Below are 18836 nucleotides of genomic sequence, written 5' to 3'. Positions count from 1 at the left end.
CGGCCCGCCCCCCGGGCACCGGTAAGCCTGGGACCCTGCCGGCTCGATGATCCAGTACTGCGTCCAGGCGAGCTCGCGGAAGTTGACGTAGTGTTTCTGCCGGCAGCAGGTGGATTTCCCCGTCACCGCCTCCTCCTTGCAATCCCCGGGGCCCCTGCGCACCAAGGGAGAAACAAGAACTGGTGCCGTAACTGGAAACCGGGAAGGTGGGAGAGATAATCCCCCCTGTTGATAGCACAGGCAGGCCCTGGGACGTGAAACTTGGACCACGCTCGGGTTTCGTTTGAATATTCAGGCAACAAATATGGGAAGAGAAGAGGTGTGATTCAGCAGCAACTTTCTAACTCCACCGTTCACAGCCGTTTACTTGCGAGGGCAAGAGCTGCACGCCCTGGGTTGGCACACACAGCACAATAATTCAGGGGCAAAGTTACACCGGAGACAGTACAGATTTAGGTTTTGTACGTACCCATAGTCTTCCAAGTCGAGGGTGTAAAGCACCAGTTCAGGTTTGCCTAGGGCTTTATCCTTGGGGTCCTGAGAGGTGAAACGCACAGCTTTGGCCACTTCTGAGGCATGGCTGCCTACCCTTTCTCCTTCAATCCAGACCTCCAGGAACATTGGCTCCCGCCTCTTGTTTCGCAGCCAGTAATGCACGGCCTGTGTCACGTCAAAGTTCTTCCAGCCCGACTCACGTATGGGAACCAGCCTGTGCAACAGGGGCTCGGCATTAGAGAAAAGCCCATCAGATAAAGCCCGGGCTCGCAGCGCTGTTATTGCAGCAGAATAATTTGTTTCCCGTAGATTGTCACATGCCTTGGTTGCACGATAATTTTTGCTGAGCACTCTGGGCAAGCACCCATGGCAATTAACTCACACCTCAAAAAGAAGCATGCAGATCTAGCAGATACTGAAGGGCTAAATAAAACCCTTTGTGCATGCTCGTGTCAAGGTATTCATTCATGCTCATACAGAAATATGGCAGTGCAGAATTACATGCGGCCTCAGCATTAGTGACGACAGCCTGGTAAACACCACTACTCCCACGTGCTCCTTTCCTAGCTGCATTAGGGCCGTAAGTTTCTACCCACCCAGAAAATTGGTTTGATGTCTAATTCAGCCTTAAGGGTTGTAAAAATTCCACAGAGCTCAAGGCTGCAGAATCAGATGCTTTTTGCATAATTTACGTATTTAAACCAGCTAATGAAATGGCTACTGGAAAGAACACCAGCAGCCAGTAACCCATGTGAGTTAGAGAGTGGGAGAGAAGTGAACCAGGTAGAGGGTTTTAGAGGGGAAGATCTAGCAGTACACGGCATTGTTTGACACAGAAATAGATTATTTCAATGAATCATCATATATTGCAGTCTTAACCTAACATCTGCTCTTACGAACTCATTCGTTTAGAGGCTATAGAGGCTGATTTCTACAGATGTAACCCCATCAGACTGACCAGAGGCACAAACACATGACACCTGAACCCGCCCCAGAGGACCCATACCCCGTAACCAGAGTCCTGCCTTCAGGAGAGGTCCCTTTCTTACCTGGAGTCTATCAGGGAGGTCCTGTTGGTACCATCGTGCTGCCGTTGCACCCAGTACACGCTGACTCTGGCGTTGGAGACGGGCCTGTGAGACTGCTTGGCAGGTAGGTTTGCTCTGTCCAGAGGCTTTTTGAAGAGTTTCAGTTCAGCCATTGTCACTTCACTGTTTTTAGGTATTCTGCCCTCCATGTCAAAGATGAGGTTCTGGCGCGTGGTGGTGTCAGAACAGAGGACTTCTCCTGCCATGCCTGTGCATGTTGAGAACAAAAAAGACAGCCTGTCATTGCCATCCTGGTTAGCAAAGCCCCCACACTTCGTCCACAATTATCATCACAACACACTCCTTCCATGCTCCCGCATCCAGCCCTTGTGGCAGAGGCAGCCACTAAACACACCTTTTCTAATGCATACTTGAATCAATGTCTTGCAAATGCCCTAATTCTTCTCCTATGTCTGAGTCTCTGCAACCTGGAGGAAAGAAATCTCCTATATTAATTTGACCCCATATTGAGCAAGCCCCGAAAGGTGCAATCTCTTTGTGCCAGCGCTGGGCATGAAAGCAGGAAACTGCACCACTTGCAATGAAAAAGTGTTTTCGTTTGCTGCCCAGGGTGCTACGTATGTCTTTTAAAAGTGAAACAAGCTCTAAGTGCTCTTGTACAGACACCATTGTGTCTGTATAGCTGATTTCCTCCTTGATATTTTTCCCAGAGGAAAAAAAAAAAAAGACGGGGAGAGTGAAACATCCTCAAAGAGGTGTGATTCCTATTAGAGGACTTCCAGGAGTTTTGACCCCAAATCTGCAAGGTCTGCACTTCTACCGACTTTCTTTTTTTTTAACATCGTTTTTCCACCTGCCCAAAATGTTGCCTGGGTACCAAGGCTTTTCTCTTCTATCAAGCTCCAGCAGCAGCCTGCCCTTTGCAAGGATTTTGGGACCCCCCTCTCCAGGTGCACGGAGTTACTAGTGCGTGTTAATCTTTAAGATGCTGTTACATGCACTTCTCCTACCCAGCTCAGGTTTGGAGCCAGACTCAAATCTCATTCCCCCCGTGGGTTTGCCTCTGCCTGTCCTGCAGCCGGCCGGGCGAGCGTGGGCAGCTTCCCCTGGCAGCGGCACAGTGCTTTGTGAGCTCCCGACAGCGATGGTCGAAACGTTACCTGCGTTGCCAGGGATCCCCCTGAGGATGCCGGCCAGGCTTGGCAAAGCTCGGCGCTTCACCCTGTGGCGCTTCAACATGGAGATGTATTTGTTCTTTACGTGGTCTGGGATAACCAGATCCACCAAGTCTCTCTTATGAAGCTTAGGGACCTCGGAGAGCCCCAGCTGCTTCAGCAACACCTCCTTGAACCCTTCCTGGGTAAACGCTCGGACCGTCACGACCAGGCAGAGCACGCAGAGCATCCGGGCGAACCTCGCATCCATCCTCCTCCGTCGGCGAAGCAGCCGCCTGCCCGGCAGAGATGAAGGGGGGATCTCCCGGGGCTGCTCTCGGCAGAGACGTGGTGGCAGGCTGCCTGAGCGGGACGGAGGTCCCCTGCCCCGGGGTTTTATAGCCAGCCTCGTCCCACTGGCACAACAAATTCCACAAGTGGGGACGAAGCAGAGGACTTAAAAGGATCACTCCCCCGTCGGTAGACACATGCCAGTTTAACACCTTCATCTACTGCAAAGTTAATACAAGAAGGTTTAGGGGAGCTTCCAGATTCCTTCACGGGGAAGAAGTTTCCATCCTTTTTTAATTCCCTGTAAACTTTTGCCCAGAAAACCCCTGAGTGATCAGTGTTTCATGTTCAGCCTAGGTCAGGGAGGAAACACATCTGCAGAGTACATTGCTTTATGTACCGCACCATATGATTCTTAAAGGAAGCGTCAATCTTTACCGCAGGGGACTTGCTACCTAAAATAGCCAATATCAATCAGGAGAATAATGCTTTAGCTGGAAGTCCATCTTTATGGCAAGCATTAAAAAATCATTTAAAATCTTTTTTTGGGGGGTAGGTACCGCTTTGATCTCTGAATATTTGTATCAAGTGTATGAATCAGGGCAGTGAATCACAGCAGTTGAACGGTTTATGGCCTTTTACGCTGCTTCTGAATCACAGAAGGTGGAAAATGTGCAGGCCTGACATTTTAGAAAAATGTCCCATCACTCTTTATGGATTCCTGTGGGTTTCATAATACTTGCGCTTAAAAGAAGGCGGCTTTATATAAAGGCAGATCACCTTTCAGTGAACATGAGAAACCACTCTGCTTTTCCACAACACGGATGAAGAATATTGGTATTTTGAACACTATCAACAACCACAATAGAGAGCTGTCTCTGGAGAGCGAAGCTGACCTGGAGGCTTGGGGGGGGGTGGGATGTTTGCCTTGAAGTCAACCTTTAAACTTGAAGCTCACATCCTTTGCTTCCCTGACCTTTGCTGGCATAAGATGAGGAAGTCTATTTTTGAAACCAATCCCAGGAGAAGTGAATTGAAAAAAATAAAATGTGATCGATAAAAGTGTGAAGGAGCATGGCACTTGGGGCAGATCTCATCCTCTCCAGCAGTAACACGCCTGAGCAAATGTCTTCAGCATCAAAAGTTCTTTGGATTTTATATGTCTCTCTAAATGATTTAAAATTGGTCCAATTTCATCTAATGTCCAGGCTGAATGGTGTGCCCTGAGAAAAGTCTGGCTGGAGGACCCGACGTAACGAACTTGTACAAAAGCACCCCGTTGTGGTTCATCCCTCATTAAAACAAGTGTCAGCCGAGGCAGCCTGTTGTGTTCGGGGAGGAAGGCAACAAAGCCGCCTGAAAGAGCCTCACTAAACACTTCTGTTACTGCTCATTTTGTCATTATAACCTTTTAAGAAACTTGTCTCCTTAAACATGACAAAGCCTCCACTAGATGTTAAAGGGGCACCTTATTTAGTTGAATCGAGTTTTAAGGCTAAAATGGAAACATAGACTACAAACTAACAGTTTGTGCATGGCCCAAGGCGTACATTCTTTAATCTTTCCCTTTGTGTAGCATCTTTCTCTGAACAAACCAGTATTTCCTGTTATATTCATTCCCAAGACACAAATAATGGTGAAAAATATCCACTTCATTTGACCACCTCAACTTCAACTCATGTCAAAAACTCCTGTTCTTGCAAATAAGAGGAGGGAAGGGCTTTTTTTCTGAAATCTTTGTGACCCTCTCAGCCCCCTAAGAAGGCTCCGTACGGCCGGCTGTTCCCTCGGACTGCCCCCCCAGCTAAACGGCACATTACTGATTCCCATGGGATGGGACAAACGCAGCCACACGATGAACCGCTTCAGAGGCTTGGGTCGCAAACTGCAGCTAAGCAATGTTCGGGTCCCGACAAAGTTTCCTTCGGATACGTTCTGTAAGTGTTGGCTAACTCAGTTCCAGCAGTGAATTTGTTATGTTCATATAGTGACAGTCACCTGGATAAAACTGCAGTTCACAGGCTTGTAATGGTCTCTCTCTCAGGTCAGAAGACCTGATCCAGTAAACCCTTACCCATTCAATTAGTCTTTACCCTGGAAAGTGGTCCTACTGTGTAGTGAGGGCTCTTCAAAAAACCGTGGTAACATGAAATGAAAATGCCTGATTGCTCCAGCAGCACCTGGCTTTCGTGGATCCGGATGTGATTCCTCCTGTGGCTGATGTCTAATCTACCAGGACTCTTCACTGTCCAATGTGTATTGGAAGGTGATTTATGGGCTTCACACGTAAAATAAAATTATTGACCAAACACAGTTGAAGCTCAGCTAAGAAGAAAACAGAGGATGTGGATTGTAGGCTTTTCACAGGAGAGTGATTATCTGGTCCAATTGGAGGATTTGTCATTCCCCCTTTGTCATGCAAACAAGAAAAAGTCAGGAATTTTATAATAGCTCTTTTTGTGTAATGTGTATTAGAACCTGCATGGCACATTCAAAATGTCAAACAGAGGATTTAAAAAGGCTGCAAGGGATGAAGTATGAGCAACACGCAGTTTTAATAAAAGCCAGTACTTAGTGAAGAGAGAATCTCTGTATTTAAGCTTTTAATTTAGTTACAAACGGTTCTCTAAGACATTTGCTGGGCATATCTACGCAATGATTTTTGGTAAATAAATCCAATGGGTTCAAAGAGAAAGTGTGAAAGGCTTAGCCTAATTATGTAGCTATTATCCTGGGAAACAAGAATGTTTCAAATGTATTTGCAGTATGTCGGTGAGGATCTGAATATTTAATTTTTCAAGATTTGAATCTCCATGGACATAATTATTTTGTGTTACAATTGGGCCTGTATTAGAACAGCCTTTGCTTCAGTGATGTGAAAGGCAACAATTTTTGTGTGCTCCAAGAAATGCCCTGATTTGTGCAACAGGCTTATCGTACAGAGATGGGAGCACATCTCTATGTAGATTTTGGTCTGTTTTTCCCCAAAGTCAGGGTCTTCGGAAACTAGGAGTGTGGAAGTAAAAATACTAGTGGTTTAGATGCAGGTATAAACTTGCCAAGTTAAAAAAGAATTCAAGCGGAAGTTCTGTTTCATATTCTTTTTCAGTCTTAAGCACACTGAGTTTTACATAGCTTACAAAACACCGCAGAATAGGCTGGTCATGTGAAGTGCTGGGTTATGGGTTTCAAAAGTGGAAGTAAACTGCAGGCTATGCATGAAGGCATGCCCTTCTCGCGCTGCCTCACCAACACACCCCACAAGCCACCAGCCAGTGCTTCAAACTTAATATTCCCACCAGCATCTTAAACTCAGGCTACACACCTTTAAGCGGGATTTTGCAGGCATCTTTGGCTTCCTTCTTGACTGGCACAGCCTGTGCTGGTGGTGGGACCCCTGTTCCTCTGCAGGGACCGACCCTGTGTCAAGCAAGTCCAAACAGCGAGCGTGGAGCTCACCAAGCCCACTGCTGGACAGCCGCCCCATTGCCAGCAGACAGCAGCTCGCTTTCACTCAATCTGGGTTTATGCCTAATTTTTAAATAGTGACCGAGGCAAAAAGCATTTCCATTTCCCATCTCTCCAGCTGCGCAGCACCTTCAGCGCAGGACGAGAGGGAGGTGCCACCAAGAGCAGGGGACAGCATTTGCCAGGCTCGTGGCTTAGCCTGCCCTCGGCGCAAGCCCGGCTGGGGGTGCCACACAGCGCAACGCCCGTCCCCCCGCCAGAGAGGCAGCCCTCTATGTTGATGTTGCCTTTACGCAAGGAGAGAAGGGCAATGTGTGCCTCACCGCCTCCGCCCTGTGTGGCTCCAGGGACGATGCAAAATGACTAGTGGTAATTCCTCAGTAAGTATCTGTTATTCCACAGAGGCAAGACCTTTGAGAAATTCGAGAAATTCCTCTGGCACAAAGAGGCCACAGGGTTATTTATCACATTTGTTTGCCACTTTAGGTCTGAACACCACCAGCCACCAGCCTGGTTTAGAAATGCTCTGATTTGTACTATACTTGTTCCTTGAAAATGGCATATGCCTGCTGAAAGATACTGGGAAACTATTTTGCCAGGGCGCTGGCTTTCCATCCTCCTCTACCTCTAGCGACAGCTACTCTTTCATTAGGGCATGAATAGCTTGCTCAGTGTATAAAGCCAGAACAACAGCACCCAGGATTTCTGTGGGGCAGGTATAGCTCACTGGAGTTTGCATGTGTACTCCGCACGGCCTCAGTCTGCTCTGCAAGAATCTGGCATGGAAAAGTTTCATAAGATATGGCCTGATAGCACAAGACAACCAGCTTTTATCTGGCTCCCAGGGCCAGACTGAAAACAGTAAAGCCACTCAATGCAGAGTGTTGATCTGCAGTAAGTCCTTTCTGCTGGTTCTGATTTTTTCCAAAAATTTGGCCGTGTTAATTTTTGTGCCAAAAGGCTTTGTGCCTGACTTACCTGTCCTTACATATGCATTTCCATGCATCCCCCCACAGTAAGCATAAAATCATAAAATGGACTTTACATCCGTATTGTGAACTCTGGCTAATACGACTCTGGGAAATATAACTTTGTGTCCCATGTCTGAGCTGAACCATGTTTATTCTGACCTGATAGCGCACAGACCTCATACCAAAGACACTGCAACCACAGCTTCAGTCCCTAACATTTACTCTGCCTGCCAGCCAAAGAGCCAGTATCAGTAGCAAGTTTTGTGGTGCAAACAATCCTCTGGTCAAGCTATACAGAAATCATCCAATTCATGTAATCTAGGCAAGGACATGAGCCTGCTTTTCCTCATCACCAGTCTAGGCCAGGCTGAACTGGCCATCTCCAACGGAAATATCTTACAGATCACATGTCCTGTTGGGTTCCTCTCACAAATGCTGGTGGTGAAGCCCCAGGCAGCAACGGGGATAATGTTCCCTTATGTGTTTATCCCACAATGTGTCCAGTATAGTAAAAAACCCATTTTATTTGAGAGCGACATTGCAAACCTGGTTTGATCTTGAGCTCAGTTCATGTGACTTCTGGTGCTGTGTATCTTAGATCGCATGGACTCAAGTATGCCTTCCATAGGCAAGCTTCTGCTTTTATTCAAGGGCTTGTTTTGGTCAAACGGCCCAGACAAAAGGCCGCCTGTTTGAAGAGGAATGGATAAAATGTCCAAAGTCCCACCGTGTCTTTGGTCAGCTGATGTCAGCTGGCTTGCTTGCAGGGTTTGTGTTGGCAGCATTTGCAAAGTGCCAGTGTTCTGGCAGAAGAGAGATCTCCAAGATGTTTTTTTTTTACAGAAAAGCAAACACAACTGTTTAAATACAGCTTTTTCTGTCCCCTCAGCAGTCTCCTCCCCGCCACCCTAATCTGTGCCTCGTTTGTAGCTGGGGAAGCGGGATTTGTTACCACTCTGATGGCTCAGAAAAGGCTGCTAGCAAAAACGCTGACATTTAGCAAACGCTGTTGAATCAGATAAATAAGCATATGGCCCTAAATTGCTTGCTTTACACCACAGTCCACTTCATTAAGGAATGTCCCCATTACTGAGAAATAGCTGTATTTTGTAGGAGCAGCACTTAATTTTCTAATAAAAGCCCATTTATCTGCCTAGTTAAAATGCTGCTTTTTTTTTTTTTCCCCCTCTTTGCAGCTGTGTGTTTACACTGTAAAAGTTTATCAGCTTTTTTTAAGAGTATGTTTTTCCTGCCCTCGTGATGCAAGTGAGACCCACCCCCGGGCCAGGCAGGGCTGTCGAGGCTCTGAGAGGCTGCACAGGCTCTCCCTGCCCTTGGCGGTGCTTGCTGCCGAGCTGGGCTTTAACCAACGTGCTCCAGCGAATGTCACCGTGAGGGCTCAGTGTGCGACCCCCTCAGCCGCCTGCCCCAGAGCACGTCCGTCCGGCAGAAGGGAACCTGTGTGTGAGGGAGGCGTCAGGCACCCTGAAACAAAATGTGGCAGCTGAAGGTTTTAATGCACATGGTGCTATCAAAAGAGCTGGGCTCCATGTCCACACAGCTTTTGGGCCGAACGGCTCGATGGACGTCTGAAAGTTTGGTGCATGTCCACCAATATAAGCTGGCAGTGTGCCCAGGTGGCCAAGAAGGCCAATGGCATCCTGGCCTGTATCAGGAATAGTGTGGCCAGCAGGAGGAGGGAGGTGATCGTGCCCCTGTACTCGGCACTGGTGAGGCTGAACCTCAAACACTGTGTTCAGTTTTGGGCCCCTCACTACAAGAAGGACATTGAGGTGCTGGAGCGTGTCCAGAGAAGGGCAGCGAAGCTGGTGAAGGATCTAGAGCACAAGTCTTATGAGGAGCGGCTGAGGGACCTGGGCTGGTTAGCCTGGAGAAGAGGAGGCTGAGGGGAGACCTCATCACGCTCTACAGCTACCTGAAAGGAGGTTGTAGCGAGGTGGGGGTTGGTCTCTTCTCCCAAGTAACCAGCGATAGGACGAGAGGAAATGGCCTCAGGTTGTGCCACAGGAGGTTTAGACTGGACATTAGGAAAAATTTCTTCACCAAAAGGGTTGTCCAGCATCGGAACAGGCTGCCCAAGGAAGTGCTGGAGTCACCATCCCTGGAAGTATTTAAAAGACGTGTAGATGTGGTGCTTAGGGACATGGTTTAATGGTGGACTTGGCAGTGTTAGGTTAACGGTTGGACTTGATGATCTTAAAGGTCTTTTCCAACCTAAATGATTCTATGTCCCATACCCCTTACCAATTCTGTGCCAAGTTTGTGTATCAAGTGGCCTTCCAATAATTGAGAAGTGCCCCCATTTTCCTGTTATGCTAATACACTTGGAATACTATTCATATTGCATCTGTGGCAGTGAGTAGCCTGGCTTAATTATGGATTGTATTTCCTCCAGTTAATTTTAACTCTAATAACTTTTGCTTCACTGAACAGACTTTCCTCTTTTGCTAAGAAAAAGAGAAAACAAATCACTTTTTCCCAACTCAGATAGATAAAGAATAACACTATATTTTAGCAGCTGTAATTTATTTCTATTACCAGGAGAAGCTGCAAAGGCAGAAAGATTATGAACTACATGTTAATGAAAGTTGAATAACTTGCTGGAAGATGGGTTTTTTTCTGCATGCCAAAAATAAAGACGAAAGGCCAAGATGAGTGAGATCTAAAAGGAACCTCTTCTCCTACGCCTTGTGAGCAGTCATGCAAAATAGTAATTTGTTAGTGTAGTAAAAAAAAGAAAAAGGGCTGTTCCTTGCACGGAAAATGACAAAAACCAGTGCAAGATTGTAGAAGACAAAATTAAGTCATAACATGCACAGAGATAACAAGACAGAATCGATAAATACTTTAGACTTCTCTAATCTGGTACATCAGATGGAGTGCAGAGTAACTGGCCAAAGGCTTCCATTAGTCCTCACTGAGATATTTAAAATTAACTTGGGCAGTGCCTTAGCAAATATATTGATTGGAAAAAAGATACCTGCAACAGCAGGAAAATAAGCTAACCTACTCATATAGTTGTTTTCCATCTGTAACATCTGCTGCTAAAGTGACTTTGGGGCTATTGCATGTCAGTAGCTTTTACACCATGGAACCTAGATGTATTCAGTTTCAAAATAATTACTTGCACATGGCTTTTTTCCTTGATGTTAACAGCACACTAGTTCCATGATCAAAAGGATGATGAAGTGGAATTCTGCATGGGTCCAGCAACAACACCAGACCTGCCTGCCTGAACTCTGGCTGAGCTGGGCTCACCAGATACTGGGGGAGGATGTCTGAGAGGCTTCCAAGGGGGTCAGGAGATTGAAGAGGTACAGAACAATCTTCTTGGAAATGACGGTCTGGATCAGACTATAATCCCTCAAACCGATGCTTAATGCTCATTCTTTTTAAACAGAAAGAGCCAGGCTTAACTGTCTGTAAACGTCGCATTGAACTTTGCAGACATCTTTTCTTTGTCTTCAGAGTTCTGCCATCTCTTCTGAGAATGGTCTTAAAGGGCTATAGAGTATTTGAAATGCATTTTAAAAGATTTTAGATCTGTTAATAAAATTTCAAATCATTAACATTAACTAATTTTTGAAAACCTAGTGAGCTGTTTACTATTTATTCTGATTTATTATTTATCCTGTTCATTCCATTCCTCTTCTGTCTAGATTGGGTACCTTGTGACACCTTTGAGAATTGCGTAACAACAAATATCAAAATAGCCCCCTAATTTCTTTGGCCTTCAAACAATGGTGCAATGTTCAGAAAGGAGGGTGTGTGGATAGACTGCTTCTACTCAAGCAGTTACTACAAAGCTGTTTTCACTTAAATATTTATATTATTGTTGTATTGTTTTTGTAACTTTTTTGGTATGTTACTATTTTTTAATGAAAAAGACTTCAGTAGGAAAGAACTGGAGAAAATAGAATTCCTTGTGTATTTGACTCCAAAACAGAACACAAAGGGGTATTTTACTTCATGGCACAGGTTAAATTATGTAATTTCCTGCCATGTACCCATATCTATGTAAACAAGGGGTATAAAGTCTCAGATTTAACATGGCCCTTGTAAAGAGTAAAATAAAGCTGTGTGACCTGACTAGTTTTAATCCTTTTAGCATTCATACTACAGGACCCTGGGAGATGCATCATGGTCACTTGATTTTAAAAGGGAATCTAGCCACACTTGGCCAGGTCACTCGAAGCGTGAAACACAAACTTCAGTTGTTGGTTTTTTTTTCTTTTCTTACCTAGCCATTTGCTTATTCAAAAGCATTAATCCAGGAATGGCCAACAGTGCAACCAAATGCATTTCTGAACCTTAATTTTGGATTCAACATGAGATTCCGCAGGAAATGCCATGCATTTGAAGCTGGTATCTGTCAGCTTTCCAGGCTGAATAACTATAGTAAAGACACAGTGACTAAAATTTGTTTTATTTATGCAGCATGGCTGTTAGCTTCAGCAGTTGCCAGTACATAATCCAGGGTCTTTTGACAAATCATACACATGGAGAAGATTTTCAAAGGCACAAAAAGGAATTCAGAGTCCATTTTTCATTGATTTGAGCAAAACTTGGGTGCCTAGTCCTTCTTCTCTGCTTTGATTCTAAAACAGAGCGAGGAATATTTTACCTCTGTGACAGCAAAACTAGAAATAAGTTAATATAATCAGAGCAGAAACATAGATGACCCGGGAATTAATTTGAGATACTTGACATCAGTTTGACCAGATCTGTTAAAACACCTCAAAGACAGACTACAGGAAAACAGTGTTTTCAATGAAGTTCAGGTTCCTCAAATCCAATGGAAGGGATTTGAAAATCACGATGTGCAGCACACTTGGAAGACTGGCTCTTAAAACTCTTCGGAGGCTGCACCGCTTGATTTATTCTCAGTTCCTTGTGGTAGAAAAGCTTACCTCTGGACTTCACCATATTCCCAGGCTGGCAAACTCTTAAATACATGCTGTCCTAAATAAGAAAATGTTCCGATTCATAATGGAACATGAAAATACACTATTGCCTGGGCTTGCCTTGAAACTGATCCAGAAACCGCAGGAATTACAGAACACAGTTGTGTTGTTTCCTAAGAAAAGTGTATGGGAACTGGTTTCTTAACACAATTTCATGTCCTCTGAGAAATGCTCTCACTGTGATAATTTGAATAATAAATTCAAGGTCTTACATTGACATATGAAACCCTTCTAACCTTCACAGGAACTATGGTGCAAAGGAACTACAATCAGCCTGGCTTGCCGTTCCCTAGAGTTGGCAGTTTGGGGCCATAAACCTCAGATCTGCTCATCTCAGGGCTCCGCGTGCAGCAGTGCCAGCTCACACCTACTCTCTCAGCTGTGCCCGTACAGGCCCAGGAACTGATCCAGGCAGGGTGTAAAAGAAAAGGTGCACCGTGTTGTGAAGGCAGGAATAGTTTGCCTAGGTGCTCCCATGCAACATGAACCCTTTCTTCTGCCCTAGAGTCCATCTCACTCCAGAAACTCCCACAAAGTGGCTGTGCCACTTTACAGGACCTGCTTTTAACTCCTCCCAAGTTAATTCTGATCACACACTTCATTATAATCTGGTATATAATCTGAATATATAAACATCTCCTTTACTGAATCTGAATATATAAACATCTGCTTTACTGAAACTGTACAGAGTATCAATAGGAAGGGAGAGCTGAAAAGATTTGGGCTCTCTTTCCAGTTCTGTCCCTGAGTCAGGACAATGACCTTGAGCCAAAATCTTCAAGTCCATATTTAGACACCAAAATAAATAACCCGATTTTCAAAGGCACCAGCCAACCACAGCTTCTATCAACAAAACCCTAATCACCAATAGACTCCAACAATTACTGTACATAAAGTATTTTATTCAAACAAGAGATATCCCTCTTGCCAGCTGTTACTGCTTACTTACAGAGAAGAAAGTTCTCCATTGATCCATAGATCACCCATGTGTTTAAGCTCAGCTTGCAGTGACTACATTACTTTCCCTTTTTACACAGATCAGGCCACACACACACTCATGAGGCAATGTCAAACATGCCGAGTACAGCTGGAAGAGATGCGAGGGAATACCTTTATACTCTTTGCATACATTTGAAAGGAAAAAGATGGAACAGAAAGAAAAGAAAGTGATTCAGAGAAAATAAAATCATCACAGAAAAGGAAATATGAGAAAGGATGAATAGGAGGAAGAAATAAACCACTACAGAAAAAGGAATGAAAGAATGGATAGAGAGGGATGAAATGGGAAAGTCAGAAGGTACGGTGATAATATGTCCAACAGGTGATCATATGCTAAGGAACGGCCAGTATTTAGGCAACTCTTCTGCTTCCCTGAAGTGGAGGTGCCAGTGAGGACCCACATACCTGCAGCGTGCCTCGAGCGGCAGTCATGCACTTGGAACTGGTTGGATGCTGCTGCACCCCACCATTCCCAGTCACGCTGTAGTAAAGCCAGGCCCTGGGCGCAGGATCTTCCTCGCTGGGAAAAGCCACACTGCCCTTGGTCATGGCTGTTTGCCGTTGCGATAGCTCTTCACGGCTTCCTGCTTAAGCCACTTTGCATGCTGTCACCAATTCACCCCGGACACTTGCGCCTCACATACCCGGCACCTGACCCCCTGCTTAGGCTCACCAGGATCATCCTGCTGTCATTAGTGGCCCCCCGCGCTCGCCTGCTGCAGCGTGTATCTGCAAAGGAGCCAAGACACTGCTGCAGTGGAAAATGTAACAGGGACCTTCTCAGCTCTTTGCAAAGCCAAAATCTGAATTTAACAGATCAGGCCTATTTCTAAAGGCTGAGACACACAAATCTACAGAGATAATTATTGGTGCAAGCTCCTAGGCAGAACACAGAAGTTAATAAAGTGTAACTCTTAGTTCTGCTGCTTCTTTTGCTTTGAGTTAACCTGAGATTAAAATAAAATCAAAGCTCTTTGAAATCCTCACAGTCTGCACTCTGAATTTTTTTCATTTGTAAATCCAGAAGTGGGAAGGGGGAATTCTTGCCCAAGGGAAAAAAAAATTGCGCATTTTAAAAGTCTTTTAAAAATGATTTAATCCAGATTTCTATTCAAATATATTCTTATCTTTTAAAAATATACTTATTTAAAGTATAACCACCCATATTAAGGCTTAAGCTTTTGACACTTTAAAAATATTGTAAATTTCATTTATAAATGTTCAAGCAGTGTGTTTGATGCTGACATTTTAAGGGAAGTCAAGCCAGTGAACCAGGACGGGTCATCACCAAGGCCTTGGAACCCAGTTCTTAAGTGTAAAAGCTGGGGATCTCACTGGACTCTTTGCAGATAGAGAGTGGATAAAGCAGACCAACACGCTGAATGACTAGTTTGCTCAAAGTTGTCAAACTGAGTAGTATTTGGAAAAAAAAAAAAGGAAAAACTAGTTTTCCTCTTCTGAACTATTCTGATCAAAACCAGGATTTGAGTGGTTGGTTGACAACAATTTACTTTCAGTCCAAGGTTCCAGTAAATCCTGCTGACTTGACCCTCCAATGGTTTAGACTGTAAGATCTCCTGGAGCGTTTTGTGGCTCCTGCACAAGCAATCACCCAGCTTTTTGCTCCAGGGAAAGCAGAACCTAAAGCGAGGATGCTAATGTCTGTCCAGGTCTCACCCCAGTACTGTTGCAACAAGAGTTACTATGTACGGTCAGGACTGCTATGGAGCACAGAGGCTCTTGAGGACACTACAGTTCTTCGCTAAAACAAACGTATATTGTACCCAAGAACAGGAAAACATTACAAGCTGTAAGTGGTTTGATATTTTACACTTGTGACAAATACACCTGCTCCTTGATTCACTTAAATCCAATGGGTCATGTGGCCAGGTGCTGTCCTCTTCAGTGGGAGAGACCAGATTGTGACAGATGGTTTCTCCATCTCCCTCTCTCTCTCAGGGAGCTGCCTTAATTATAGTTAGTGCTATGCCACCTATGCATTAACTCCCTTCAGCTTCTATACACACAGGGTTAACGCATGATAGGCATTAAGATAATATGTATACTGAGAAAACAATGAAGTCATTCATGTTTCAGGTCACCTTGTCCTAGTTTTGTACCAAAGTGCGTCACATAAACAGCGGTCGCATTTTGACAAGCTAATAATAAACCTAAAAATCCTATATATCAGCCAAAGATTCTGCACAGCTGCAACTATCCGCAAAATAGAGGTTTAAAAACCTCACACTGCGCACGGGTGAGTGATGACGAAGTCTGTGCATTGCCCCCTGGTAAGGCATAGGCCTGTCTTAGCCCAGGCAGGCCTACGGCAAGGTTCGGCAGTTGTTGCGGCTGGGTTTGGCAGTGTTTGTAGCTGGGGTATCGGTACAGAAGCCTGGGAGCACTCACACGGACGCCTCTTCAGACATAACCAGGATGATCACAACCAATGACCTCAGTGCACAAAGTAGGGGCAATAATTCACCATTTCATAAATCAAGTTTAAATGCAAAATATGTTGTAATAAGCTTACTTTTTTCTCCCGTACATTTCTCCTGTACTTTTCAGTATTGCTATTTTAGATTGCAGTTACTTGTGCATTTTAATAAAATTCCAGTTTTCATCCAAATATAACTTGACGAAGATCATGAGAAAAATTAATCATGCTCAAGCATCAATACCAATGCCCCATTCACCATTTCCTATCTGACACAAAATATAAAGAAAAGCAAGGCAAAAATCTATCATATATTGCTAGATATATTTGTATAATAAATATTTTGTATAATGGTCAGTTCTCTTGATTAATAGAAATACATTCCAACTTTAATGCAAAGCTATTTCTACCTTGAAAATCAACATATTATCTATGAATGAGAAGCAGCACTACAAAAATGATTAAGAAGTATAGAGAGAAACGAAGTGTAAATTGTTAATTTAAATCAACACTTGCTGCTTGCTTATTTGTATTATGATTAGAGTTCATTTAAATCTGCCTATCTGTCTAGATTTTTCTATTTGTTTGTTTTTATTATACACATATTAATGCTCAGGCCTTTCAAAGGAAGACTCCATAATGGCCAAACTAAGTCCTTTGGTATATTGAGGCTTGTAAACAGATTGCTAGATGAAGGCAAAGATTGAAAGATAGCAAAGGCCCGCCAGGCTAGAAGCCTGAATTAAATCCATTAAGATATATTTGAATAGGCAGATAAGTAAGGAACAGCAAGCTGGGCTGATGAGTTTCTTCAGAGAGAAGAAACCACGGCGAGAGTTGCCACGCATGGCAAAGCATCAGGCCACCTGCTACTCACATCCAGAGACTATTGATGTCCTGTTGGGAGTTCACCCATCAAGGGAAGTCCTGCTGTGATAAATCAAACTAAAGTGACAGCGGAGTTCTTCAGCCATAAGGTCATTTAATAAAGTAAGGGAAGAGTCACACACGTAAGTGTAAATACCCCGCACACTTGTTCAACTTGGTGCTAAGGAGCTGTTGAAGTGGATATGGAGCATGCAAAATACAAGAAAGATGGAAGAATTTTAAATTCTGTTGACCTGCTCCTTAGGTCCTGAGGCTGGATTTCCATCTGCTCTAGCAACATAATTAAACGTTTGGTAACTAATGACACTATGTGGCTTTTGTCACCAAAAGAACAGACAGTGGTAAACAAAACTCTATTTACAAGAGGTAGGGAGGAGGGAAATGTGACTCTGCTGTTGAAATTAGAGATAAACAAAATCACACCACTTAGCTAAAGAGCCTGTCTAGACAGAGGAAGAAAAAAAACAAATGACAAAAGCTTGATGTTATTCTTGTGCGAAAGAGAGGGAAAAATGATTTTGTAGCTGAGCAAAAGTCTTCAGAATGAAGAATGTCAAGACTTCAATGTCAAGATCACTGAATATCACCTATTTATGCTACAGAGTAAGATAGTCTAGCCAGAGCAAGGCTTTCTTAATTTTGAAAAATTAGACAAGAATCAAAAGTACAAACATCTTAGGAAATCACTGAGAAAATCAACAAAATTAATTTTGGTCCTAGAAATGTAAGAGCTGCAAGCATACACTGAGGCTTCACCTACATGGTAGGTCTACTGTGCTGCAGCTACATCAGTAAAATTTAATTTAAAAGAAAGTGATTATAACTATTCCACTTTGAATTCCTGTTTTGAAAGAAACCGTCCACAGGAAGAGTTATTCCAGAAAGGCCAGGATGGAATAATTACTCTACTACACTCATGCCAAACAACTTTACCAACATAGCCGTAAGTAGAAGAGAGTGCGTTTTAAAACTAAAGTAATTAACATCATTCAACAACAGTGGAATTTCTTTATTCCACCAGTGAATCTGAACCACTCTGCTTTGAGCTGAGAACTTTTATGCCATTTTCTAACTAACATAATTGTTACAACCAATTTAAAATCACAGATTATCTACAACGCAGCTGCTAGATAAATTATGAAATTCTATCTTGAAATGTCTCTCACTTACTGCAGATAACTGGGACTTTTCCCGTTTTGTGGGATGGAGTTGGGGAAGGTATATAGCACATGTACGGCCAAACACTGCTCTCCACTGAGCAGGCATGCCTGAAAAGTGAAACAAGGATTTTACAGAGCGAAGCAACTGTGGATTAATAAAAAGGCAGGGAGCAGGAGAGTGGGTATGCATGCAGGGCCCTAAGTAATCACACAGCTTGAATACACAGGGACATACGGAGTTGAAGATGGAGGGGCAGGAGCAGGACTATCAACTGGAGGAGATGCTGGCTTCTTGGCAGCTGGGGTGCTCATTTCTTTTAAACATAAAAGTCAACAGATGACTGAGATCTTGATCAGTGTAACAGGAGATTGAACCTTGCAATGCCCTGATGATTTTGGTTGTTTTCAGAGTGGGTCGCTGTTCTGAAACATCACCGCTGCTTCATCCACGAGACTGGAGGTAGGGTGCAAATCTTTGAAGGCAAGTGGTCTCCCTACCTCCCTCTGAACAGTTACATTTTCATCATTATCATAATCTTCTTCCTCAGACGCCTGCTGCTCATTGAGGTCCATCATGCCAATCAGGGGCAAAGGATGAAGATACAGGAGGAGGATGATGGTTGGCAATGCTGGGTATCAAATGGCTGTTGAGGGAACACTAAAATAAAGGGTAGAGAAGAGGTGGTCAGCAGGGCCTTGCCATACCGCGTTTCTGGCCTGTTGGCTGGAAGCACTTAACCCCCGTAATGGATAGGATGTCCTTATGGAGGGCTGGGAATCAGTCTCATCCCAGCTCTACGACAGACATATTAAGTTAAACTCCCTAGGTCTCAATTTCCAATTTACAACATTAGAATGTTATTTCTCTCTTTATAGGTGTGTGGAGACAAGGGGCTTTGAATATTTCATGGAACATTCATATTACTACTATTACTTAAT

The 18836-nt window shown here is 44.0% G+C and overlaps 1 protein-coding gene across 1 annotated transcript in view; it reads right to left on the bottom strand.

Moving 5' to 3' along the window:
• LOC104079728 (left-right determination factor 2-like) overlaps positions 1–18470 on the bottom strand; it is an 18661-nt gene extending 191 nt beyond the window's left edge. The window contains exons 1-6 of the mRNA XM_009581865.1: positions 18396–18470; positions 17908–18005; positions 2705–3114; positions 1545–1791; positions 470–709; positions 20–154 (exon numbers count right to left, since the gene is read on the bottom strand). Of these exons, the coding sequence (XP_009580160.1) occupies positions 20–154; positions 470–709; positions 1545–1791; positions 2705–3114; positions 17908–18005; positions 18396–18470 (1205 nt within the window). The remainder of the gene's footprint in view (positions 1–19; positions 155–469; positions 710–1544; positions 1792–2704; positions 3115–17907; positions 18006–18395) is intronic.
• Between the last annotated feature and the right edge of the window lie 366 nt (positions 18471–18836).

This window comes from Fulmarus glacialis, unplaced genomic scaffold (assembly GCF_000690835.1).
Source record: "Fulmarus glacialis isolate BGI_N327 unplaced genomic scaffold, ASM69083v1 scaffold4717, whole genome shotgun sequence".
In the NCBI taxonomy this organism is placed as follows: Eukaryota; Metazoa; Chordata; class Aves; order Procellariiformes; family Procellariidae; genus Fulmarus; species Fulmarus glacialis.
The sequence above is the reverse complement of the archived record's forward strand: the minus strand, read 5'-3'. Positions and strand labels throughout refer to the sequence as shown.